The sequence below is a fragment of the Scomber japonicus genome, chromosome 20, assembly GCF_027409825.1.
Source record: "Scomber japonicus isolate fScoJap1 chromosome 20, fScoJap1.pri, whole genome shotgun sequence".
Lineage (NCBI taxonomy): Eukaryota > Metazoa > Chordata > Actinopteri > Scombriformes > Scombridae > Scomber > Scomber japonicus.
The window spans coordinates 21,353,292-21,380,875 of NC_070597.1; the positions used below are offsets into that span (position 1 = coordinate 21,353,292).

The 27,584-nt window shown below is 37.7% G+C and overlaps 1 protein-coding gene across 2 annotated transcripts; it reads left to right on the plus strand.

Annotated features, from left to right (window-relative positions):
* lmf1 (lipase maturation factor 1) lies at positions 1-25,033 on the plus strand. 2 transcript variants are annotated; one of them, XM_053341768.1, is made up of 11 exons: positions 1-208; positions 1,669-1,978; positions 2,615-2,625; positions 4,772-4,920; positions 14,671-14,736; positions 18,203-18,370; positions 18,965-19,145; positions 20,677-20,830; positions 21,283-21,466; positions 22,004-22,116; positions 22,416-25,033. In XM_053341768.1, the coding sequence occupies exons 1-11, from the start codon at positions 1-3 to the stop codon at positions 22,600-22,602; spliced, it is 1,731 nt and encodes a 576-aa protein (XP_053197743.1). In that variant the 3' UTR covers positions 22,603-25,033. The 2 variants fall into 2 exon arrangements, with proteins under 2 accessions (XP_053197743.1, XP_053197744.1); XM_053341769.1 differs by lacking the exons at positions 1-208; positions 1,669-1,978; positions 2,615-2,625 and adding an exon at positions 2,633-2,741.
* Positions 25,034-27,584: the final 2,551 nt, after the last annotated feature.

The following is a 27,584-nucleotide window of genomic DNA, read 5'->3' on the forward strand; positions in this document are numbered from 1 at the left end:
ATGGCGGTGTCTGGCGGCAGAGACAGCTGTGTGAGGAAGAGACGTGTGGACAGCAGCAAAGCAGAGACTCACTCTGTTAACAGCAGTAAAGACCATGGAGCAAACACAGACACAGACACGGAGAAAGAGAAGACGCTGCTGTCCTTACAGAGCGGGACTTACTGGCTCACTCGTATCGTGCTGCTGCGTGCAGTTGCCTTTATTTACTGTGAGTGTACTGACTTCAATGCAGCTTTACTTTACTACGTTTATTTGTTATAAAGTCATAAACACACGTGGCGTCATTTTGTTTATTGTTAGTGTGTGTTTCATGTATTTCCTTGCTGTTTAAATGCTTCTTCCTGTACACTTCCCATGATAGAAAGTTAACTCCCATGTTTATTTTTCGTCACAGTGAATTAAAAATAGCATAGGCTGATAACAATAAGTGCTTAATGTAATGTCCTAAGTTATTAGCTGACACTGCTAGAGTGTGTGTTTATTCCCATATTCATGACAAAGTAGCCATTTCACTAAATAAAAAGTTATTGTGACCTTCCTCTGTTCTGTAGGTCATAGGTCACAGCTCTGACCCAGCTCTTATTAGTGTCTCTAACTGCTACAAGTGGTGGTTTCAATCAGCATTTAGATGATAAGTGGTAACAGGTGTTATCTGTTGGGCATTTATTAATGCTTTCTGCTATTATTCTTGTAGTTAGAAGTCAGAGCCTTCTGTTCTCTGATGAAAATAGATTTTTTTAATATTTCAAAGCCACTTGTCCTGTTATGGTTACGAGTTGGCGGCAGAGCAGCTGGAAGATGTAATCACTCCACAGTTTATGAAAAATATCTGCTGACCCCATTTGAGACTGTCTCATCCACTGTATGACAGAGAGTCCAGACTGACTGCCAAACCAACCAATTAGTCCTCATCCTTAAAGTCTTTTCTCTTGTAAAACTGAAACATTTTAGAACAGAGTTTGTAATCATCAGTGGTGGGAGAAGTATTCAGATCTTTCATATAAGAAAAACTACCAATACAGCAACGCAAAGATACACAAGTACAAGTAAAAGTCTTTAAAGTATTAAGGTCAAAGTACTAATTTAATCTCTGATTGATATTTTATTACATATAACATCATTAGATTATTAATAGTGGAACATCAGTGTTAGAGCAGCATGTTATTGTTGTAGCTATTTTAGTTTTTGGACTTTTTTTGCTAAAATATTGGATCATTTGAACATTTTTCGAAATGAAAGCATGTGAGAAGTTTAGAGGGAAAAATCACTATTTGGTTGAGCTGTTAACAACTCATAGACATCTGAAATGTGAGCCTGACTACTAAGCTGCTTTTTGTAAGACGTCATAAAGGTTGTAAACCACTGATTTCATTGTTGACAATGTGTTGTATTCTAAAAGCTTGTTTCATTAAAGCTGTCACATAAGTATAGTGGAGTAGAAAGTCCCAACAGTTCCCTCTGAAATGTAGCAGAGTACAACTATAAAGTTTGTTACTTTCCACCACTGGAGACCATCCAACTTGTTCAGCAATCTTGTATTAGCTGCCTGTTCCCATGTCATTATGTCATTTTTTTTGATCAATATCCAATATTGCAACAGCCATCGTATATGACAGACATCATATTTAATTACAAAGCAATGAATAAGATGTTGTTGTTTTTTAACAGTTGTGGCATTCAGCGTTGCTTACAACCAGAATAAGCAGCTGATAGGCGAGGATGGACTGATGCCCTGCAAGAACTACCTCAACAGCGTCAAGCGCTACGTGGGGGGGAAGATAGGCATGGCCGCTCTGGCGTACACGCCCTCCATCCTCTGGTTCCTGGACTGGAGCCACATGGATGCCAACCTGGATGGCATAGCTCTGTTGGGGATGGCGCTGTCTGGGTTTGTCCTGGTGACAGGAATGGCCAACATGGTGATCATGGTAGCGCTGTGGGTGCTTTACCACTCCCTGGTTAATGTGGGGCAGCTGTGGTGAGTTGACATAATCATATTCATACAATTTTGCAAAGTTGATAGATCCAATTCAGCTTTCATGTTCAAATAGATATTATCATTTAAATGTTGAACTTCTCATCGTATCATGGTTGATGATATTTTTCGTAAATCTCTACTAATCATTATCATCATTATTATTATTATTATTATTTTTATTGTTATGCATTTTTTAAGGACCAGTGTGTAAGATTCAGCAGGATTTTTTGGAATAATTGGAACATAATATTCATAAGTATGTTCTGGTTTAGTTGTACAATCACCTAAAAATAAGAAAACCACAAGTTTCGTGGTCACCGTAGGTTCTCCTACATGCTTCAAAGAGAAGGCGGAAGGAGTAATCAGCTAGTTGCAATCTGTAACATCACCACTAGATGTCACTAAACCCTCCTACACACGCCACTTTTAAAACTACACTAATTATTATTTAATACATTGAAAAAACATGATAGGAATTGGCTGAATAACAAACACAAACAAAATTGCAGCTTTAAAAAAAAATACTGTTTTTTCAAATTGTATTTTCGTTGTTCCATTCTTGTCCCTTATTTAAATTAGGAGCAGTGTATCAACATATTTAAATTGAGATATCTTTTTATTTTTATATCTTTACAGGTACTCCTTCGGTAAGTGAACATCCTGATCGTCATGACATCAAAAGTATTCCATCTCTGCTTCCTTTGTGCTTCTGCCATAATTATAAGAAGCGGATTTGAGTTAAAGCATGATGTGAGACACACAGGTTTGAATATCATTTAAATGTTCTTTATAATAGTGAAACCAGTCTGGTACAAAAAAAACAAATACAAAAAACTGACCTCTTTGACATATCTGATTCCAGCATTTAGAAACTTCAGTTTTTTTCTTTCTTTTAGATTTTTTTTCTTTCTTTTTTTCTTTCTTTTTTCTTTCTTTTAATCTTATGCTTTTGAGTCTCATGTGCAGCTTTCTCATGATTTTTTTCCAAATTGTTTACAGCCACTTATTGGTTTAAAAACAGTCACTTACGGAATTAGGATTTATTGATATAAAGCACATTTCCTCCTAACGTGGTGAACCCAGTCAACTGTCATAAATGTAATGGTGAAATGAGAGGATGGACGCGAATGAAATAAGAAAGTTTAAATAGGAGGTTTCTCGTAGGGCTCTGGCCCAGATAAGTGGCGAGGTCAGTGGCAGCTCTGTGATTGGTTAATGGCACTTTGTAGTCAGAGACGCCAGGCTGATGTCTGTGGTTTGGAGCTGTGGCTTCTATTTCTCTCTTTTTTTTCTTTTTGTCCCACTCTCACTGTCTCTCTCCCTCAGTCCTTTTTTTGGGACCTATTATCACCCTATGTCTCCTCTGATTGTTCCAAGTCCAGAGGCCAGGGGTTTGTGCTGTTAGGAGTTTCTGGAATAACATGCCTGGCACACATCGTTCATCCACTTAAGTCTTATTTTTTTTAAATTAAAAATCACAAAATTGCAAGATAAATCTCATATTCTTGACAGTTAAATCATATACTATCATGATTATTGCGAGTTTGTGTAGTTGTTGTGCAACTGTTAATTTTCAAGCCATTATTCTCTTCTTATCCTTGTTGGCTGTAAAAGATGACTCATTCCTGACCTTGCAAACTTTCAATTGTATCACACAGTCCTTAAGAGGATGAATTTAGCTGAGTGATGACAATAGATTGATTTCAAACCAACTCAGAGCACCTTTTAATATGAATTTAATTAGATTTTTGTAACACAGCCAAAAGCTGCAAAAGTAAGTGGAGATTGTTTCATCAACTGCTGTTTCCACTGTCAAGAATGAACTATTAGCCTCAACATATTATATTTGTTTTTTTATCATGTCTCTACAACTCTTGGATGGATTGCTATGAAATTAGGAACAAACACCCATCGTGCCCAGAGGCTGAATCCAAATGACCATGATGAACCATTGACTTTTCCTCTAGCTCCACCAACAGGTCAAACTGATAACTTATCCAGTGAAATATCATCCAGATGGCACAATGTTTTGGTCCAGACACTTTAAGTACCTGTCAAAAGTTTGGACACACTTTCTTATTACCTTGAATGAGAAACTGGGATGGTCAAAAATATACCTGCTAAACATCAGCATGTTATTAGCATTGGCGTTCAGAACAAAGCATCGCTGTGCTTATGTTCCATGTCAAAGAGCAGCTTCATGGCTGCAGACTCTTATTCTTATGTAATTGAAGCTGCAGAAGTAGCAGGTGGTCTTCAGTGGAGATTGTTTCGTCAACTGTTGTTTCCAAGGTCAAGAATAAACCGTCAAGCTCAACACAGCCCTATTTTTATTTTATTTTTGTATATGAGTATGAGTTTTGTTGAAATGTAATATCGTCTAAGTCAGGCATGTCCAAACTATTCGATAAAGGGCCGTGTACCTGCAGGTTTTTCCAACCAATTAACTGTCTGAAGACTGAGATAAGTTGATTAAACGAGTCAAGCCTGGTGTGCTCCTGCTTAGTTTGAATGAAAACCTGAAGCCACATCGTCCTTTATGGAGGAGTTGGGACATGCTTGGTCTAAGTAAATGTATTTAAAGTAAACCATACAGTCTTCTAAAGACCAGTGAATCCTGAGAAAGCCGCTCTTAGCCAGGTTAAATCTTTTTCTTTTGAATCTCTTTGGTTTCCTTTAAAACACCGCAGACTGTCCCCGCGGTTTAACCTGAGTGTGCTGTGTGCAGTTTTGTAACACTCAGCATTGTTTGCACGCCGAGCTTTACGATCGACATTCCGGTTCTTTGTCCAGGTTGGGAGAGCCAGCTGTTGGAGACGGGCTTCCTGGCCATTTTTCTGTGTCCGGTGTGGAGTCTGTCTCAGGTCCCCCGCCGCTGTCCCCCCTCCCTCATCTGCATCTGGACCTTCAGATGGCTCATTGTTCGCATCATGCTTGGAGCCGTGAGTAAAACTTTCCTGCCTCTCTGTGGAGTCAGAAAACAACTGTTGTGACAGAAAACACTCGTACTGAGACTCACAGCGAGGCCAAAATTATGTCAAAGCAGTATTTGACAACAGAAAAATAGCCTTGAATGTTTCTCAGCTTCTATTATCCAAATAGCTTAAATATTTTTGACATTTAGATTATAATGTACAGAACAAAGTTAAACATTGTGGTACTTTAAGATTCCATACTTATACCCAACTCTATAATTCATGTACGTTTCCTGTGTCTGACTATGCGTCTATAGTGTTTGGGGTTTTCCGTGAACATGCATGTTGCAACGCTGTGCATATGATCTTTTTTGGGAGCCCATAATTTTGCTTTAGTTTTGGTCATTAGTGGAGATATGGGATGGAAACCTCCAAACATCAGACATAAATTTCAAATGCTTCGGCTTTGGAATAGGCTTGTGAAGATGTGTGAACAGAGACTCACTAAAATGGTATTTAATTTGGACATTTCACATCGTCAACCCTGGGCAAATTAGTTGAAATCTTTATTTCATTTGAATGAATTTTCATCTTTCAGAACAGGTTACTTTGTGATATTCAGGAGATTAACAGTCAAATGTTTCTCATGTTTATGCAGTTTTTACACTTGTCAAACTCAATAAAAACAAATTGAATGGGGTTTACTTTCAACCCCGCTTATTCCTAAAACCTGTTCTTTTCTATGAACACCTTGACTAATACATTTCCTGTGGGGAGACCCTGCACACACATTGATATTCCTGTCTAGGAGAAAGTAGATACTGTAAATTCAAGCAGTGAGGCATGTACTGTACATACACACACCTGAATTCATCAGCAAGCTAACATGGAGAAGAAAAAAAAACAGCCAGGATCTTCCAGTGTTTGCCCTCCTGATTTTAGACCGTTACTTTTGGAGCGTCACTTTGCTATAAAACCCAGCCAGTATTTAGAATTCCAACCCAAATATACAGTCGGCTAAACAACATGTCTGGTTGTTTGACAGTTTCCACGGTGAATTTTAGACCACCGACTCGGTTTTATCTGCCAGTCACTGCAGCAAAAACCACAAATCCAGCTGTTTTTTTCCTATTAAGACCCCAAAGAGAGCTGAAACACAAGGGGAGAGTTCTGTTGCAGTTAGATTAATGCCCCCCTCCCCCAATTTAAATGAACCCTTCTGAATAGCAGTAGGAATTATTGTACATTCAGAAGAACAGAATAAAACAGAAGAAGTTGGTTGATAAAAGTTATGAATGACTCATTTATGAATGTTTTCCCCCCAAAAATATGGTTTAATTTTTCAATAAAACTGTTTTTGCGACAAACATATATATCACAGCATTCATTTATTATGTATTTACTATTACAAGTTTAGTAATCCTGTTAGCATTACCATAGAAGTTACATTACAAAAACTGTGTAAAAATCTGTCTGCACACTAGTAACAATACATAATCTTTTTTTCAGCATAATATTCAAATAATGTTTGTCATTAAATATGATAATTATCCATTCCATTTGGCATTGCTTTACTATCTAAATTCTGTACTTTTTATTATTTTTGCATGTTTGTAGGCCGGTAACAAGAATTACGTTATCGACTTATTCTACAATAATGTAAATATCAACATTAATCATGATCCATGGACATGATCTTGAGTATTTTTTGAGCTACATATTGCACCCACTCTCCAATCCCATCCCCATGCCCCCTTGCATTATCATGCTACTATATTATAATTATAGTGGTAAGAAATGGTCAAATGACAATAATATCGTTTATCATGATTATTTCTTTGACAACATATTGTCCAACAAAAGTATTTATCGTGACTAGGGTTGCAAAGGGGTGGAAAATTTCCGGTAAATTTCCGGAAAGTTTCCGGTAAATTTCCATGGGAAGTTAAGCTGGGGAATTTTGGAAATATTCCAAATTGGAAACTTTCCATGGGAATTAAGGGAATTATGGGAATTTATGGGAATTAAATGGGAATTTATGGGAATTTATGGCAACTGAGGGTAATTTAGTGGAAAGGTATCATCATTTGATTGATTAATTGGATAAAAAAAGTCCACCCCTTCATTAAAAAACAGAACATTATTTTAAGTTGACGATGAAAAAAGGTGCACAATGTCGCTTGATGTCCCTGAGCTGTTGAAGTTATATTAAATTATAAAATTATTTATAATTTAATATTAAAAATATATATTAAAAAAGCAACTAAATGTTATTATTCTTAATGGTTTCACACACAACTCTGAAAAAATACAACAATGTGTCTGTGAAGCTGTACATCCCTGACAGGGGTGTGTCCAATGTGTCCTGGTGGAGATACAACTCATAAAATCCAAAATATACAAGACATTTTTAAAACTATTAGTTATTGTTATTTACTAAGGTGCAAATGATATAACTAGTAACATCAAAGTTCCACTCCTGTCTGTTAAAGTGATATTTACTGTATAAATTGTGGTTTATTTGGTTTTGACCAGTTTTATTTTTTCCACCATAAGGCTAAATATAGCACTTACACATAAAAATATCCCTAAATATATTACCATATAATGTCATCAAAACCACAGGCTCAAAAGTCTGGCTTCAAGTTGTGTGCTCTGGGCTCAAAAGGGTGGTCCAGAACTGTAGAAATCATCTGTGCATGTGATGGAGGAATGCACAGTGCATGTAGGGGGCGTGGTCTCAGATAGCATAGATATTCAACTGTACTGCATGATATCTGGTTGTGTTAGTCAGGATTATACTAAAATATTATTTTACACAACTATATTTAAGTTCCCTAATAAGAACCTACCTTCAGTTTAGTAAATTCCCGGTTTATTCCCGTTAATTCCCGTTAATTCCCATTAATTCCCGTTAATTCCCATGGAAAGTTTCCAAGTTTGAAAATTCCCGGAATTTTGCAACCCTAATCGTGACAGGCCTATATGTGTGCATGGCTCATCCACTGGCATTAGAAAAAGGTGTCAGTGTTACCCTGTGTGACTGTGCAAAATATTCCAAGAAGTTACCAGCAAACCTGGCTGAGATTAGATTTTATAACAATGTCACATTCAAGTACTAGTGACAAGGTCAGACATCCAAAACTTTAAATGATTTAAGTGGAAATGATAGAGAAATGTTTTTGTTGTTGCTGAATTTAAGGCTCTACGAAGTGCTTTCTAGTTGAATTATTCATTCATAGTTTCTATTATTCTACTATCTTATATGTCTTATACCATCATCTTCAACTATCATTTTTTTTTACCCCCCAAAACTCTTGATTGGAAGGTGAATTGTGAGTGTGTGATTTTAAAGCAGGGCTTGCGCTGTTTGGAAACGCAGCATAGGAGACTCCATCCCAGCGTGAGTTTGTGCAACAGCTCGTCAGTGTCAAGTACAGAACATGCCCTGCCGCAGTCCCTAAGTGTTTGATCCACCCTGGTCACAGCCGTTTATCTGTCTGACAGCCTGTGGTTCACCGCTGCCCTTTGACTGCTATAGAGTTTCTGCTTGTGAGGACGATGCGGCCGAGCACTTCAAAGCCCCCCCCTTGGTCGCAGGAAATGAGTAGGAGGGGGGTGTACGAGCCCACCCATCGTGTTTTTTTTCTTGAGTGTATTTTTGCAGCATCGATTAGAAATGTTACAAGTTGTCACTCTGGTTACTGTTGACAGCCTCTAATCCCTGATGAAAAATGATGCCCCTTTTTCTGTCAGGACATAATTTTACATGCTGTCATTGTGGCATTTACATACATTAAGATGCAGAGATTTTTAAATATTTGATATGCTTTGATGGAACCTTTTACTGATTCTACATTTTCCCTTATTATCCTTTACCAACTGTTGTAGTAATGTAAACCAATACTTAAATACTTAGCAGAAGTATCTAAAATAAGTATCTTGATTAAAATATTAACAAGTATTTTAGAAATGATGTGTCGATTTTAAAAGGGAAATAAAATATAATTTGTTACCTTGATTACCTTCGATAAATACAACAGAATTTCTGCTGAAATAGATAAAACAGCAAGAATATGGGAAGTAAAAGGCTTAATAAAATAGACAGAACTTCATACATACATACGCACAGTAAAGGCTCAGCAGGTTGCCCAAACACAATCAGTACAAGCATATGGCAGCAGAGGTATAAGACAGCCATGAAATATTTGATAATTAACAGATTTAATTACCTTTTTATTAGTGCCCTCATTAGCATAGCTTGGTGTGTGTAATATATCATGTGAATTGTGGTGGGCTATTAAGCAGTTGTGCTGCAGCAACTTGTTCACATCAGCAGTGTCGAGTGAGGGTAATTAGGTGATGAGCTAGAAAAACTGTTACTAATAGAATCCCAAAGCAGGAACATATTTCTTCATAAACTATGAAATACACTTTACTTGTAAATGCAGTTAGTCATATTCACAGGAAGGCAGATTATAGTGTTGTTTGATATTCAGCTTTACAACTTTTTTCATCTCTTTTCTCCCTATAAATACATTTTCAGTGGAGATTTCAGTGGATGTAAATTTAATCATAGTCCTGAAGGATGTGGTTACAATGTTTGATCATTGTGTTAGGGTGATAACATTTAGAGTTATTGTCCACAAGTGCCTTAGCCTCTTATCATACACTGTGGTCTGGTTCTTGATATTAAAGGCTGTTGGCCTCTTTTCAAATTGGCCTTGAAGCCTCTGATGTCTCTGTCTAGTCAGTGTGTAGTTCATAGCTACAGCAAACAAACAGTTATTGGTAACGTCCAACAAAATGTCAATGTGGAGATATTTATGACATGTACTAGCCTTCATGCCAGGGCTAACTAGCATATTACATTCCAGCTAGCATAAGTGAATTGATATTTGGGCTGAGCAGCCGTCTTTTAGCTGATAACATATAATTTATTGTTACTTGTCACATAAGAATTTTATGTATCCAGGACAGAAAGTTGTCAGGAGGTGAGCTTAGCTTAGTTTAGCACTAAGAAACTGCTGAGGGAAACTTTAACTTGCTAACTAACTTTGCTCTGTCAAAAGTTTTTAGCTACAGCATTGTAGTTATTGATACCTCGTTAACTAGCAAGCTAGTAGACTTTTGACATTTGCCAAACCATGAAAACATGTTTTTAGCACAGAGCTTTTTTTGCACTCTGTATGCGAGTGTGTTGCCATTGGCATCTTAATGAGAACACGTTAGCTGAAGCATGTTGCTTAATAAATTCCTAATTTGACTAAGAATTTTTAATCTTTAGTCAGAGAACGAGGTGCCTTTGTGCCTTTCTTGTGAAGAAACTTTGAAATGGTTCATGTCAGGATCTCTGGTAATTTTTATGAGCTTCCTGTTTAAAGTGCTGGCATGGGAATTGTGAATTGGATTACACATTTCACTGCTGGCAGGAACATCTCTATTAAGGAGTCCTGCTGTTGGAAATGGGATGCTAGGTGTGGAGTTTTTGGGTGTTGACTGAGTTACAGCAGTAAGCGTGAGACTATAAGCCTCGTGAGTTCAGAAAAGATTGTTGTTCAAGTTGCTACAGTGAGGATTTCAGAACAGTTTATGATTCTATGTTTTAAAGGTCAAGGAAGAACTGTGTATAATACTCCGTATTTAACAAGACTACTCATCATAGGTGGGCTGTTGGCTAGAAAAAGTGTCTTATTCTGGCAAATTGGGATTGATGATGTCTTTTTTTATATCCCTGTCACTCTGAACTAATGGTGTTACATTCTGACATGCCTTAAAATGCTTTAATCTCTTTCATTTAGCCCCTTTATACCTCTTTATATCTCATTTTGAGATGGATAACCTTATAAGGCTTTCTTAACGTGGGGTTCTTAAAAATTGTTACACTGTATGAAGATTTAACTCTAGATGGATCAGTTTAACGATTACGTTGCTTAACTACAAATGTTACCCCTCAGATGTATGTAGGGAACACAGGTTGTTCTTAAAAGAGCCAAATTATGAGAAATGAATTGAAAGATACAGTCAAACATTACAGGAACTAGTGATCACTTTCAATGTGTTTTTAGTTCGAGGAGCTTGGAAGATATTGTCAACAGTACATTTAAAAAGAATAAGGCTCTATTTACTTATGATAATAAGTGGCTTTTTATTTCTTTTTGAGAGAAGGAAATGTTAGTAAAATACCATAGCCATACCGGTCAAAGCCCTGAATCCAAGAGCACTTGTATAAATGAAACCCTGCTGTGGTGTTGTGGCACCAGCAGTCGCCATGGTTCCACTTGCTTTCTTTTTTTAAATCCTCTTTTCATTGTTGCAATCCAGGGTAAACCTTTGCTTGCCAGTCTGTTACACTTGAAATGGTGCGGCTTACCTCATGTCATAAGCATTTTCGTCAAAGTCTCGGTCTACCTAGAAGACAAGACTTGTGGTCTGTACCTCAGTTGTTTTGAAATGGGAGAACTTCCTTTTTTAGCAGGTCAGCACACTTCGTACTGTGCTTTATTGCAGGTAGAATTTTTAATAGTCTTTTTTGGTGGTGTAGTTGTGGTCGATTTGACCATTTCCATTTTTTTTTATCTTGAGAAAGGATAGGAAGTTGTCCGCAAAATTACATCTTTCTAGCAAAACATTGTTTTAAGGATACACATGTTAAAAGTCAATTCATGGTGTTCCTCAAGGAAACCTGGTGAGTTCACATCAGAATCCTTTCCCAATGCCTTTTGCCACTTGGTAGACTTCTCTGTTTATGTCAGAGGTCTGAATATCAAGTTGTAATTGATGACATTTCAGAATCTCATGACCGAATTGGATTATCATCAACATATTCGGCCGTGCCATTTCAACAGCCGGCAGCTGCTGCGGGCATCCAGGCTCATAATCAGAATGAAATGTCCTGGTTTTTCTAAATCTGGTTAGTGAGGTTAACGGCTGATTTATTCCACATTCCATGCCAACCACATGACGGGATGATGTGTCAATATTGACAGTCTCGTGTCCTGGATAGCGCAGTATTTACTTACTTCATTTGGTGAAAAACAGGCCCAGAGCCTAGGACATATTTCTCTGTGTTTACGGTCCAGTTTTAGTTTTACTTCTAAAGGTAAAAATCCTTTCTCAGACATCCATTTTTATAAGCTTTTTCAATGAGCTTTCAATAACATGCCTCATCCACACTGAAATATAATGAAAGCTGAACAATTACCATCAGTTGCATCATCTGTTATATCAGTTTTGACAGCCGTGTGTCTTCTTTCGGTCAATAACAGGCCTTGAGGTACAGCAGCATTTCTGTACTTCCATGTGGTACAACACATCTTATTTTTAGACTGCGAGCTCCTGTTGAGTCCCCGTGTTGTTGAGTTTATTGGCGCTTTTTTGCCAATCTGAGGCAGCTACACATCTGTGAACTGTTAACTGAGAGCACGGAAGGTCAGCACCGCTAATGATGTGTTCAGACAGCAAACAGATTAGGTTTGTTCTTTCAGATTTGATCTCTAAGGGCGACACTGTATCTAAAAAAAGCTTCAGATCTGACAGCAGAACCAATGTGGAGCAGTTACAATCACTGATATAAGATTACAATTAATGAAGTTCTTAAAACCACAAATGTTGCAGGAGTTTTGACCCTGTAATAAAGCTGTAAAATAAAGCACAAACTTTTAACCTGGCTAGTGGCATGGCTAAAATGGGAATTCCACCTGGCCCAGATCCAATTTGGTAAGGAGAGGGCAAATTACCTCCCAAAGGTATGAACATTTATCTAAACAAGGACTTTCCAGTCAGACTTTCAAAAAATCTCCTGCCAGAAATAGGAGCAGCTAAAGTGGAAATATTTCCTATCTTCATTATGACAAATTTATCATATATCCACCATCTCAAGTCAAAAAAGAACATGAAACCAAAGTAAGTAAAAGTGGAATGTAAGGCGTAACCTTTGCCTCAGTGCCTTTTTAAGAAAGCCAGGTGAAATATTAAAATATTGATATATCATGGCGGTATAAGCCCAATTACACAAAGAATGACTGAAACTTGCTCATATTAATGTTTGCAGCCTCAAGGTCAAACTTAGCTGAAATAACAGATGTATTGATTACAAATAATATCCATATTTTACCAATCACAGAAATCCATCTTGGTTATACATTCTCAGATAATGTAGTGAATAAACATGGTTATGATGTTTACAGAAAAGATAGGAGATTGCATAGAGGAGGGGTTGCTATATACATTCAGAGTCATATTCCAACAAAGATGAGACAGTACCTCATGCCTGTTGGTGTGGAGGCTTTGTGGTTACAGGTTCAATTCCTGTAAAGTAAACCACTAATGGTTAGATGCTGTTATAGGCCAACATGTGCAAACAGCTTGTATCTGAGTGAATTGTGTGGCAGTATTTGTGACACTGGAAATTGAATTTATCTTAATGGGTGGCCTGAACATTATTTGAATGTCACAGGACTGTCATCTAAACATAATCTATATAAACATTTACTTGCATAGACCACAACTTTACAGATACTGAGAGTATATCTATTTACATTTGGTGTAGTGATCACAACATAAATTATAACTAGCAAAGCATAGATAACTAAAAGGAAATCAGAATCATTTCTGTCAGGAGTCATTTTGTACTGATGTAAATAGTTTATGCTGGTCTGATGTATACAAGGAATACATCCTGATGATGCCATTAAGGATTTTTAAGCCCTGTAATTGACAGATGCACCAATCAAAAAATGTCAGGTCACCATGAGTTGATAGAGAGCAAAGGGTGTTGCAAACAGGATGACTGGGAAACCTATGTAAACTGAGACATGAAGTTACTAAAATCAGTGGAGAAAAGAAAAAGATGTTTTTGAAACTCAAAATAAATGTCTGTAAATATGATGGGGGCAAACTGCTGAGCAAACTAAATGAAATAATGGGAGGAAAACCAAGCCAAGGTTCAAGAGGATCATGTCTAACAAAACCACATGACATTGCAAATGTAAAATTTAAGTGTTTTCTTTTTATCAATAAAGTGGACAAATTGAGACAAGAAATGTCATCTGTGAATCATACACCATCACGAGTGCTGAATTAAACATCATATGAAAGACAGCTCATCTTAGAAATTTGAATGAAGTAAAGTAAATATAAAACAAGTGGAACAGTTATCAAATATAAACAATGATAAACGCAGGAGAGCACAAGATGGTTCAAGCAATGGAAAAAAAAGTGATATTGGTGAACATTGCGGCAAAGCCTTGAAAGCATAAAAAATACTTTAAAGGCTATTACATTGATCACTCAAATAACTGAGAAACCTACACTTTTGTATTTTAAATTATATTCTTATATACTCAAGTGTACTGCTTAATTAAATCCAGAGCTAAGAGCACGGTTACACCATCTGTAGCTCGCCCCTCTTCATCTCCTTCTCTAAATTACTTTTATCTGTTCAACCTTGATGCGTTTGTCTACACGGATTACAGATTTTTATCTTCCACTGATCCTGCCTTCTCTTTCTTCTCCATCTCAGCTAACAGCACAGTGGCTTGATTGTGAATTGAGTTATTTATTAGGGGAGGCCGGTGCTTTTGTAGCTCCCCGTGTCTTCAGGAGCTTCGGCTGAATATGTGATTTAAATGACAGCAGTCTGTAATCTGATTTTCTAATGGACTGTTGAAGGTTGCTTACTTTACATGAATTACAACAGCAGTGGTTGTTGCTGTATAGTTTTAAGGAATTGCAAGCATTCATCAAGTGTGACATGTGTTTTATGTTTTCTTTCAGGGTCTCATTAAAATCAGAGGCGACAAATGCTGGAGAGACCTCACCTGCATGGACTATCACTATGAGGTGTGTGCCGCTTATTCATTTATCTTTGCTTGATGTTTTTTGAGTTAGTCTATCCCTGTACACAAAGATGTGTTGTTATGCAGAGACGTACATTGATTAAACTGCATTTTCATCAGCCACTGTTGTGAATTCAGGCTTCAACGCCAAGATGGGTTAGCTCACATTTTCAAATAAATATTTAACAGTGTTGCTACTTGCTATAACCTAAAATATGCTTAGTTCATGAAAGCTGTAACATTTTTTGTTCTTAACATTTGGTAGCAATGGCTGGCCAATATCACCAAAATATCACACTCCAATATACCTAATTTCATATACTGATAACAATACATATCCCAATATAGCACATTTTAATGCAAAATGTAACTATTTATTAATCAATAAATATATCTTGGAAAAAATGTTTAAGTGCAGTGTTTCCAACAAAAGTGAAGTACTCTAGATGGTATCATGGGCGGTAGCAGTTACAATGACTGGGGAAGGAAATTAGCTCCACATAAATGTTCTCAACATAAAATCCCAAGACTGTTTGCTGACCTGTGAGAAGTTCAGCACTGAGCATCAAATATTTCACGATAGCTAGCAAATTACCAGTTAAGATGACACTTGTTGCAGCACTGTATTATTTTGAATCATTCTTGGGGGTAGATAAGGAGAGAAAAAACCCAATCCTTCTCTCAAATAAGAGTTCCTAAATTTCCCAAAGGCCTGTTTTTTGGTTTGTTTTTGTTTGACAATTTGACTTTCTAAGACTGATCTGTCTGTACGTAACATTGTGCCTTGGCTTTGTCTCCTAAATAATGACAAGACAGCAGTGAACTCACATCAGGCTAACCACACCAGGGCAGCACATTACAGTAACCGCTGTCATGGGTTTCAATAAATCAGCCTCTTACACAGACAGCGAGGTTGTGCAAATCCCATGTTTGGTTTTCCCCTGTGGGATGCTCAACCACTCTGACCCACACTACTCTGTGTTAGCAAGCCGCAGAGGGAGGAGGGCCATCTTCTGTAATTAACATAGACAGGAATACACTGGCTCCTATGGGACTGGATGACTGGAGATGACACACAGACACAGTGAATACAATATAGATTCTCACACAGTGTGAAATACAATGGGACAGACTGATGTCGTACTCTGGCTCCTGTGGGATTGGATAATTGATGTAGTTGGCGATTATGTACCCATATGTTACTTCAGAAGAAGTCAATTAGGAATTATATACTTCATATTTGGATCAGAAGAAGTTGAGTTTCTTCGCTTTTCATTTAAATTGGGGAGCTATTTAATTGGATTTTCTGGTATTCTGCATTGTAAATCTAGTTTATTTCACAGTTTTAGCATTACTAATGCCACACATAGGCCAGTGATCTTCAAACTGGGAGGCTTAACATATCAACAACCCACAGTACAAATGTATTATCCAAACTCCTGTGTGAAATATTAAACAGTTTACTGTCTTTTCAACCACTCGTCATTACATGAAAATTCACATTTCCAGAATTTTCTTCTTCTCTACATAGAAAAGACATAAACTGGCAGAGAACACAGACGATCTGAGAACATTAAGACTCCTCACTGAAACCAGGCTGAATGATCATATTTATTTTCAACAGGGTGACCCACCATAATTACGTAGCGGTAAAGGGAAACTCTGGGAAACATTGAGCCTTTCAGTGACAATTTACACAAAACGAAATCTAATTGAGCAATTCAATAATCCACTGGTTTCCAAATTCCACTGGCCGAAAGGAACCCAAGGCTTAATCATGTTGCTTATACCGTTCATATTTTAATGGTAAGAGGTGCAGCGGTAGTTTTAGGAAAATGTCAACCTTCAACAGTGGCAGCGTGTGTACTTGATGAACTGTAACGAGGAGAATCATCTTTAACATCAAAACGTCAGCTGGATATTTTCACATGAAAATCAGTATGATGCTGCCTCCAATTTACTCTACTGCTACTAATATATACGTATATATACACACACAGACACACACACCGTATGTGTCTCTTGAAGGCCTTACTTTTGCTTGTGTGTGCGCCTTTTATGGTTCAAACCAGCTACTCTGTCCTCTTGGGCCCTTTTTTATATCGTTCTAATTTGAATTGTATTACGTATCAATGAAAATCTAGAAAGCTTTTGTGTGCACCCACTTATAAATGGATACCAGTATACTGGTGTGTATATATAACATATATGTTTTAGTGTCTTGAAGGACTGTTGAAGATTTTTCACTTCAAGTACTGTAATCCTAAATTCATATTGTTTCATGGAATAATAAAGCTTAATTTATACCTGGGACTACAACACTATACTCTCAACGTGGGGTCAGTTCACTGGCTTGCTAATATTAGCTAACATTACATTTTACTTTTTTCTTCATGTGCTACTGATCAACAACATTTCAACATTTTACATTATCCTGGCAGTGGCCACTTGTTAAGCACTAGTTTAAGAGTCTCGCTTCAAATGAACTCCTTAAAAACTCTTAAATGGGAGAAATACATGCTTCTACTGTAATTGCATGCTCTTTCAAATGTAACTAAATGGGGTTTATTTGAACATTGTCACCAACATTTTACAAGATGGAGATTATTCCATGCTTGGTCAGTCTGACCTGCTCCAACCTCAACCCTGTCAACGGACTTGAGAGTAATGTAGATTTACATACACGCACACACAAATACAGAGCCACTGGCGCCAGGTGAAGCCTCATTAACCCTCTGACACACTGCTCTCTTTCAGATCTGCACATTTTCTCCTGTCCTGACTCTCAGGACGCTGCGTAGGTGTTTCGGCATAGCCAGCGTTTTGTTTGCTTCAGTTTGTTTGGTGTAATGTAGCTAGTTTGCAGGCTTGGTGGGGTTGTTTGGTTGTCTGAGGTTATGAGGCTCCTACCCCTCGGATTGCCTGGGGTGTTTTGGTAAGGTTCAGGTTAGATAATCCCCCATTTTTTCTTCCATCCATAAAAACAATAAGAGTATAGACTGATGTGCTGGCAGTCCGGTCTTCTTATTTCCACCATCTATTTCTGTCCTATATTTACTTTTCACCACCTCACTTGACTCTGTTTGCATGTTCAGTTATTACATGGTTTGCATGCAACTACCTCAAGCACACACACTCAATCATACGTACACAAACACTGCACAGCCCTATATGAACGCTCTGAGTGTATTTTGCTGTGTAGGTGGAGTTACCATCATTTAAATAAAGTTCCATCTTGATTTAGACATGAAAATATTTCCCCTAAGGTGTGACACCATAAATTACTCTCCATCCCGGCCTGAGACAAGAGTTTACAGCCAAATAAGCAGCAAAAAGAAAAGTATAAAATGTTTGGTAAAACATAAACCCTAATAAACAAAAAAATATTGATTGAAAATAAGAATTTTTATCTGCATTATCTCTTACTCTGGGTTTAATTTTTTCATCTTCTCTCCATTCTCTTTTCCCAGACCCAGCCTGTTCCTAACCCTGTGTCTTACTACTTGCATCGGTCTCCGTGGTGGTTCCACCGTTTCGAGACGTTATCAAACCACTTCATCGAGCTCATTGTTCCCTTCTTCACCTTCATGGGCCGGCGGATGCGCATGGTCAACGGAGCGATCCAGATCCTGTTCCAGGTATCTCAGACTGTGCACTGATACACTGGACCTGTTCATAACACAAACTGGTAACCATTAACTGAGAAACACGGCCTTATTTTAATAAGGCCGTTTAATATCTGATAGTGCATAGTTCAGATAATATAGTGGGTTTTCAAACCTTTTTTTTTTTTCTTAGAATACTTTCAAAAAGATTCTCAACCTGTAAAGGAACACTTAATCCTTGAGTTCATTTGAAAACATCCAAATATTCATATCCAAAACGTCCTTCCTTGGAGATGTATTTTTTACTGGGCAGTGGAACACATTAAAGACAGTAATGTGAGTGAGGCAGGAGTTTAATCTACCAATGGAGACCAGTCAGAACACTATTACATTAGACAGGTTTAACGGCTGATTTAAGGTGGTTTTATTACATTTATCTTTGTTTTATTGAATTAACTGTTGCTGTACATGTAGATTAAATTTGTGCGTCATGTGAAGTGGGTTTCAGAGTTGTTGCATGTCAAGTTTGCACAAAATCAGTAGATACTCTCACGCAATAAGTCAGCAAGGTAGTTATTTAATGATTTCTATGTCGTCTTTCTCTTTGCCTTGTCTCTTCTGTTGCAGGTAGTCCTGATAATAAGCGGGAACCTCAGTTTTCTCAACTGGCTGACCATTGTTCCCGGTCTGGCCTGTTTTGATGATGCATCGCTGGGCTTCTTGTTTCGCTCTGGAAGTGGAGCCAAGAAGGCTGTGCTGGAGATACAGAATGAGGATGCAGCTGGACGCACCCCCGAACCCAACAAAGGTATCCAGATTCACAAACATTTTAGATAATATGAATTAGAAGAGGTGGTTAAGCTTCAACAATGGGATTCACAGTGGAGTGCCCAACCCAAGTTCAAAACTTAAGAAAAGGTGGCACATTTCAAATTTCCAAGTCAAGGAGAACAAAGTACGAACATTTAACTTGTTTATTTGGCTCACATCAAGTGAAATGTTAGTACTTTATCCTCCTTGACTGTTATATAATTGGTATCTCATTTGGAACTGAATTTACTACGAAATAGGTTGAGACAGAGGCTTATGGGTATAACTCGCTAAGCGGGTTTGGTCATGTCGGAGAGGGAATTATGGGAAAGAAAAGGGATTAGCACTTGGACAGCTGAGTCGCTGGGAAAAGTATGACATATGGTTTATTGGAATTTAAAGTGATTCTGCTTACATTTTTACTATACAGACCGGTTCAAATGTGCTACATGTGTGAGACTGGCCTCTCTCTAATTGGTCTCATTGGACCCATTATTGTGGGATGTTGAATATAAAATAGGCTTCTACCTGGAGTGTCAGCATGTTTTAATCATTTGAACAGACTCAGAAAGTCTGTCTTAAACCTACGGTGTGGAACATTTGTCTCCCCCTTCTGGCAGCGAGACTAAATAGTTCTGTAATGGCTAAATTGTCAAGTTAGTGGACCCATTATGGTGGGAAAGTCGCCACAGACACCAGACTTAAAAACTTTATATACTGTGACAAACGGAGAGATTTACCTGGCTGCGATAGGCTTAATCAGCATTTTGCGAACTCATTTGGCAAGGGCTAGAATGTAACAGCCGCTCATTTATATGTAAAAGTCCCCACACTGCAGGTTTTAAAGTCGAGACATTTTAGTTGGATTACGTTGATGCCTTTAACATGCGGGGATTAGCAGGCAGACACAGGTAGGAAGGAACTGATGTGGCCAACATTTGGCAACACCAGCCGTACCATGATCTAACTGGTCAGCGTTTTCCACTGAGCAAGTATAAAAGCAATCTCTCTCTCTCACACACACTCACACTCACACACACACACACACACACACACACACACACACACACACACACACACTATTAACACCCAGACTTCTACACTGACTGTGTGCCTGCACAGGAACAAACAAGGCACCAGTAAACAAGTGATGAATCCTCTTGTAGGCAGGCGCTAACAAATATGTCACCTTGATTTAAGCTATGATTACAGTTTTCCCTCTGGACCATTTAGAAATCCTGGAATGTAGCCATGAGATGCATTACTTCTCTGAAAGTCGACGTAATTTAACTAGTAAACAAACATTGTGGCAGCTCCTTTAGGCCAAACGGGTGCAATGACATGCATCAGTCTCTGTAGTTTCATCAAATTGGCTCAGAGTTGTTTGGTGTGTAACGGATGGACGGACAAGCTGGAGCTGAGTCATAGTTTTGTTCATTTTGTTGTTAAAAAACTGTATTCTACATCCCCTTTAGTTAGAAATTTGAGATGTAATGAAGGGAGATGTTTCACTCCTCCATTCCACCCAGGTATGCTGATACGTCGGGTGGTGAACATGTCTTTGGGCGTTCTGATTGGCTATCTGAGCATTCCCGTTGTGATGAACCTGCTGAGCTCCACACAGGTGATGAACACCTCCTTTGATCCGCTGCGCATCGTCAACACCTACGGGGCCTTTGGCAGGTACAGTAATGGGTCACAGGGGTCATAATGCCAGGGGTCAAGATGAAGTTAGAGAAGCAGGATATCAGCATGTGCCTCAAAAAAACGTAGGTTTTTATAAATCTGTTGGAAATGATTTAGAATTTTTTTTTTGGCTGGGTTGCTATGTTTTAATTATGCCACAAGATGGTGCCATAATGTGTAAAACAAACACAGATGACAATGAAGGTGGCACAGATTATGGCTTGATTATCAAATGATGTGATTATCATAGAGGATGCCTTGTGATGTGATGATGAAAAACATCAGACACACTTTATGCACCAAGAAGCAAGTATTTTTATACATCTTAATACATGTCTGGAGGGGATTTTTGATTTCAATCAACTGTTCACCCTTCGACCTTCCCTTTTGCTTTCCAATCCAAACAACTGTACCCATTACACCTTTTAATTCCACCCCTCTTTTTCCAGCATCACAAAGGAGCGTACTGAGGTGATTTTCCAGGGCACTCTGAGTCAGGATCCCAAGGATCCAGAGGCGGTTTGGGAGGAGTACCAGTTCCTGTGTAAGCCAGGAGATATTTACCGGCAGCCGTGCCTCATATCACCCTACCACTACCGCCTGGACTGGCTTATGTGGTTCGCTGCCTTCCAGGTGAGATTCTGAACAATTACAGGAGATGATGTATGGAGTGGAACACACTCCCAGTGTAGAAATATATCAACTTGTACAGGTTGGTACTGAAGGGAAAATACTAATAACAGTATTTGTTTTGTATTTAAGCTGTTATATCAGTGTTTTAAGATGTGAGATATTCCAGAAACTTGAAGAATTGTGATAAACTTATTCCTGATGTATTTTTGTGAAAGTACCCTGTTAATTCCTGGCAGTATTAATTAAAGTAGGTTAAATCACAAAGAAATACACTACTATATGATGTAAGAGTAGACACCAGGGGGCAGTATTGTGCTTTGATTACTTTAACTCAGTTTTACAAGGTGACATTTGGAATAACCTTTGTCTCTTTCAGCCTCTGTCTATTAATCTTTTATCCTCTCTGCATCTGTCTCTCATTGTAAATGTCCTCCATCCTCACATAGATGCCTCTTTCACATCCTGTGTTTTTTTTTGCTCCTTTTCTTTCTCCAATTTTCTTTTTAATTTCTAACAGTGTCTCCATTTCTCATACAGACCTATGAGCAGAGTGAATGGGTGATCCATATAGCAGGACGCCTGCTGGCCAATGACACCACAGTCCTCTCCCTGCTCGACCACAACCCCTTCCAAGGTGGAGACCCTCCCAGGTAAACACTCAGTACCTTGTCCTATTTATGATCAAGCTCTAGTTACAGTTTCTCTGTAATCTGATGTGTACAGGCATCAATCAAATGACAATCCCATTGTCCTAGGAGTAAATATTCTGCCCTATAGCCCCCTCTGTTGATGCAAGTAGCAGATCATTATTTGGGTTTATTTCATTTTCCCCTCAAAGTAAAACACAGGATGTTATTTACCTGGGAGATAGTGTACATTAACCCAAAAAAAAAGTCAGTTGGAGTTCTGTAACCCATGGTACTCTTTTCCGTGTTCTTTTTCCTCTCAGGTGGGTTAGAGGCGAACATTTCAGGTATAAGTTCAGCAAGCCGGGCACTGACAGTGCAGCACAGGGTAAGTGGTGGCTGAGAAAACGTATCGGAGCTTACTTCCCTCCGTTGGACCTGGAAGGACTCAGGGGCTACTTCCAGTCCAGGAACTGGCCACACCCACATATACGGCGTAAAAGGAACTAAAAGCATGACCATTGACATGACCTCAGACTGCAGTACCAAGAGGTAAACAGAGAACTACAGAGGTTATGCTTGAAAAGGGGATACTGTAAGTTCAGTTTGAATGGTGGAGTTGGAGACAGCTTGCCAGGACCAAGGATGTGCCACCCTTACACTTAAATATGACTGTTGACTGCAATTTCATAATTAAAACAGGTCCACCAATCAGGATGTAGCCATCAATTGTATTTGCCCTTCTATGCCCAAACCCCACCCACACAAAAAAAAACAACATTTTTGTACTGTATTGATAATTTGTCTCTACCTGATATCTGTACATATTGACACAAAGATTATTTTAGATATGCTGCTGTATCTAACCAGTTTAGCTGTAGTTTAGAACAGGTTCAGCTAAACCTAATTCTCACATCAAGCCACACCATCAAGCCTCAGTGCCATTACCTGCTGTCAGATCATCTGTTGTGCCACTGTAGCCAAAGTGTCCATCCTCTGTTCTTCCCTGTTTGGATTTGTTTGCCGCCGAATGCTTGCCAATTGCTGACATCTGCCTCATTATTCCTACCTTCTTGATTGCTTGCATCGGAACATCTGGATTTACAGTGCAGGAGGCTTAAGGCAGAGGTAAGGTGCAGAACTACCAGATTGTTATTTCACCAACATAAATGATGTTGGTGAAATACATTTGGACATGCCAGCTATGATGCTAAATATAGAAATCTTGCATTTTGTCATCTGCACTGCCCTGAGTTTTCTCTGCCAACTTCCCCATGGTGCATCTTCAGTCAGGTAGCAGAGACCACTGTCAGCTACTTACACTCTGCTGACACCAACAAACATTACAAGGTTAACTGGACAAATACACACAGAAATGGTATCTGACATCGAACTTAACAATTCTGATTACCCACAAAATAATAAAACATAAGGTAATTAGGATACCATTAAGCCATGCCATGCTCTTCCATATCCAATATGGACACGTTGCCTCTTCTTTTCCCTTTTCTCTTCTTGTTGACTTTTTTATGCTGCAGCTAAGCATTTTTTTCATATGCAGTCACCCAAAGACAGCCCCGAATGAACAATAACAGTTCAACCTTTCATTGATGCTGAGATAAATCATTATATTTTCTTGTGTTTAATGATGTGAACATAAAGTATCTATGGAGCCAGTTTGTCTCATTGGTTACCAGATTTCTTTACTGGACTAGTCTTTCTCATCTGTGGGGCTGTTTCTCTTCTTTTTGCCACCCTGAGGTTCCTCTAGGTGAAGATTTAGGTCTTTAGATTCATAGTCATGAAAGATAGAAAAAAATAACAGTTAAACTTTTAACACTTCTCTGATGAAAAGCAGACCTCAAATCAAATTTAGTTTGGGTTTGTATGTTCATTATCACATGCATATCAATTTTCCTCAAATCATCTGAAGTTTTAACTGTGAAACAAAGTTATTTCAATGTAGTTATTTTTTGGATAATTTTGTAATCCATTTAACTGTCCTGCCTGAGTCTGGATGCTTTGTGACAGTTTATACTAACATCATATGTTAACACAGACTATTAGCTTCAACCTCGACAGGTATGTGTTGTGTTTAAGGAATAAGGGACCATTTAAAGAACAATTTACAATCGTTTTACTGTATTTGTTTGTTATTTGTGGGAGAAAGCAGGAAAATGACATCAAATTATGTCATTTATATTTTTTACAGCATTTTGGTGCCATTTTTGCAGCAACAACTAGATTTTGAACAACTCGGGCTTTAGTTATCTTAGTGGGAAAATAAACCTAAGCTTTTACTACAGCATGTATTTAATGCTATATTTTGGTGAAGAAAACCCCTGTAAATACAAATTGATAATATATTATAATGCTTGTAGGCTACTGGTCTTTATAATGAAAGAGAAAGTGATTAAACTATACAGATATAGGCTGGTAAATCATCAAAAGTAATGCTTTTATTCTGTTAGGAGTAAAAATGTGGTATCATGTCGGCCTGTTTGTTTCATGCCAATTTTCTGGTTTTTATTAGTTTATAAATCTTTAATTTTTAATTATGATATTATTAGTCCTTGTTCCAGATGTGAACACTGTGCATTTGTAATTCGGGCCCCTTACAGAGTTCACTGTTGTACAAAGTGTTAGTTTGAAAATGTGACTCAAAACACTGTTGCAAAAAACCTGTCTTAAATGAATAAATCTTCTGTCTTCCATGCTGAAACAGTTTGGTCTGGTTTAGTTGATTGTCAATGGATGTCAAGGGGGAAAACATGGTTGATGGAGGTCAACTTTGAAAAATTAGGGTTTGTTTTCTTAATTCGCTCATATGGAGTTTTTCTTTTTAAATGATGATCATATGTAAAGGATGGAAATCTGCAACCAGCACTGATCATCTATCAGCCACTTCTATTCATCCAATGAGATCTGCATTCAGTCTTCTTATTATGGCAGTTTCTATTCATATCTACATATAAAAAGGAAGGGAAAAAAACTGTTTATTTCACTTAATTTGAAAATGTATACAGTATTTGTCTGTCGTAGAAGCTCTGAAATAACTGGAAGATTAATTTGAGCAGTCTAATTCCTTGCTGAACTGGGATTTTTCTCATCAAAACAACAATTGACACAAACTAGTCTTTAATACACACCAGTCCAGACAGGTGTACAATCATATCAGTAAATCAGTAAATATTATTTAATTATATACATTCAGCCTTCAAACTGAAGTCAAAACATGCTTGTTTTACACTTTACTGTAGGCAGAACTGTGAAATCACGTGCCTGTTTTGAACTATATGCTTGAAAGAAAGCGATGAAGAGTAAGTAAAAAGTATGAATTAAAACAGTAAAAGAGTGGGGTAATGATTTGAGGTAAAATGTTGTTGAGCTCTGTCACAGAAAAGAGCAGAGCTTCAGCATCTTTAGAGTGGATATTACAGTAGTAGGTTTATTCCATTGCTTTTGGTGTGGTAGGTTTGTGATAGGACTTGAAGTAACACAAAGGGTCCACTAGATGGTGCTGTTCTCCATGTAACTGATGCTGCGTGAGCTTTGTGCTTCAGTCTCCCAGATTCACCACTACAACATATTCTTCAAAGTTTACCAACTTGCACTGTGACTTTTTTTAATAATATTTTATTGCCTCAAAAGTGTGACAACAAAGTACAGTTACAGAAAAATACAGTTCTCCAGTTATTTTCAATTTCCCACAGTACCCTCCTAGACACACTTTCCTTCGAACTTGCGTTCGCCCTCTGGATAGATCCTCCTTCATAGTCCTCTTTGATAAGAATGACTGAGTGACTTTTTGAGTGATAGACATCCTCTTCAGTCTGTTTCTGGAGTTAAGTTGATGACAGAGCAACAGGACTGCCAATAACATTATTTAGGTTGTTTTCCCTCCTACTGAACCAGAGGAATTCAATTAATCAATATGTATTTATGTCGTGCCAAATCACAACAAAAGTCATCTCAAGGCACTTTACACATAGAGCAGGTCTAAACTGTACACTTCAAGTTTAATTTTAAAAAGACCCAACATTACCACATTCACAGCATGAAAGACTGTTCAGTGTGGCTCTACAATGCTGGCCATTAAATTCGTTTATCTCTTTCAGGAACAATATTTTTTTTAAAGTTTAGTTTTTCTGTCTCTGATGAGACTTTAATATAAATTCTTAAACATACTTTTTTCTCTATGTAATTTATCAAAATCATCTGTGCCTCCTTTCTTTCTTTTGGCTCAGGATTCTAAACATCACGGGAAGATATTTTTCAGCTGCCTAAAACAACCTGTTCTGCACGTGCACTGCATCTTAAATATGAATTGGTACAAAACAAGTGAGAAATGTATTAACTGGTCTATGTGCAGTTGTGATTTGGTTTAAGCAGTGGGTACAGAAACTTTCAGCAAAGTCATTGTTGTTGGACTCAGATCCAGAAGCAACCATGTGAGTGTCGTCATAACAAACCATCTGTCTGTTCTGGTAAAATAAAAATGAACCTCTTACAAACGGTCATTTGTTTCTGCTTGTGGAACACAATGGATCTGTGCTTTTGAAGAATGAGCAGTCACTCTTTATCTAGAAAGTTCCTTCCACCTTGCTTGCCTAAATAAATGTGCTGTCACCATAATGGAGATGATACAGAATGAAGTGTCTCCATAACAGTGAATGAACAACCACTGACAAAATGTATGGGAACCCAAAATTTAAAAGTAATTAATAAATAATAATTTGACTAACTTGTGTACAATCTATAAATGAACCATGTGAGAATGTTATTTCATCGTTTTTTTAAAACTATGTTAAATCAGGAGTGACTTGACACAGTGTTAGCCACATGACCTAGCTGCTTAATTCACACACATCTTGGTAGTGTTTTGATTCTAAACATGTTCCTCAGAGAAACACATAACTATGAAGGGCAAAAACATCTATCAAGACAATCTTTGTGGTGGCTTTGGCCAACAGGAACTAGCTCATAGTGCTAACACAAACTCCCAAGCTAATGTGTTAGCCAGCTAGGTAGATAGCATGTGCAGCCTTGTTAAGCTACTGTGTCTACATGTCATCTTTATTTAATTGGTGGAAGAAGAATTCAGATACGTTACTTAATAAAAGTAGCTATACTAAAATTAAAAGTCATTATACTGCAATATAAAAAAATACTTGGCCTTCAACTCCTGCAACAAAAATATCATTTAGGTAAGAGTACATAAGTATTATCAAAATGTACTTAAAAAGTATAAAAAGGAAACTAAATGGCTAAAATTAATTAGCTTAAGCACAGGTGTCATGACTGAAAGCTAACCTTTATTAAGAATTAGGAAGAGTGTATTGTTTTTTTAAATCAGTTACAATTTATTAGTTCAGTTGTCTCTCTTAAATATATTTAATACTGAACACTTTTGGGCTTCATTAATATGTATTGCGGGTGATATGAAGTGACAAATAGACTATACAAAGGATAAATAAACAGGTGCATCCAAT

What these genes read in the sequence shown, in the direction of transcription:
- lmf1 (XM_053341768.1), top strand. Translation starts at nt 1, where the DNA reads ATGGCGGTGTCTGGCGGCAGAGACAGCTGTGTGAGGAAGAGACGTGTG. An exon ending in TTCGCATCATGCTTGGAGCC is followed by an intron (nt 4,921 to 14,670) that starts GTGAGTAAAACT and finishes GTTTTCTTTCAG; the next exon opens with GGTCTCATTAAAATCAGAGG. An exon ending in CACCCCCGAACCCAACAAAG is followed by an intron (nt 19,146 to 20,676) that starts GTATCCAGATTC and finishes CATTCCACCCAG; the next exon opens with GTATGCTGATACGTCGGGTG.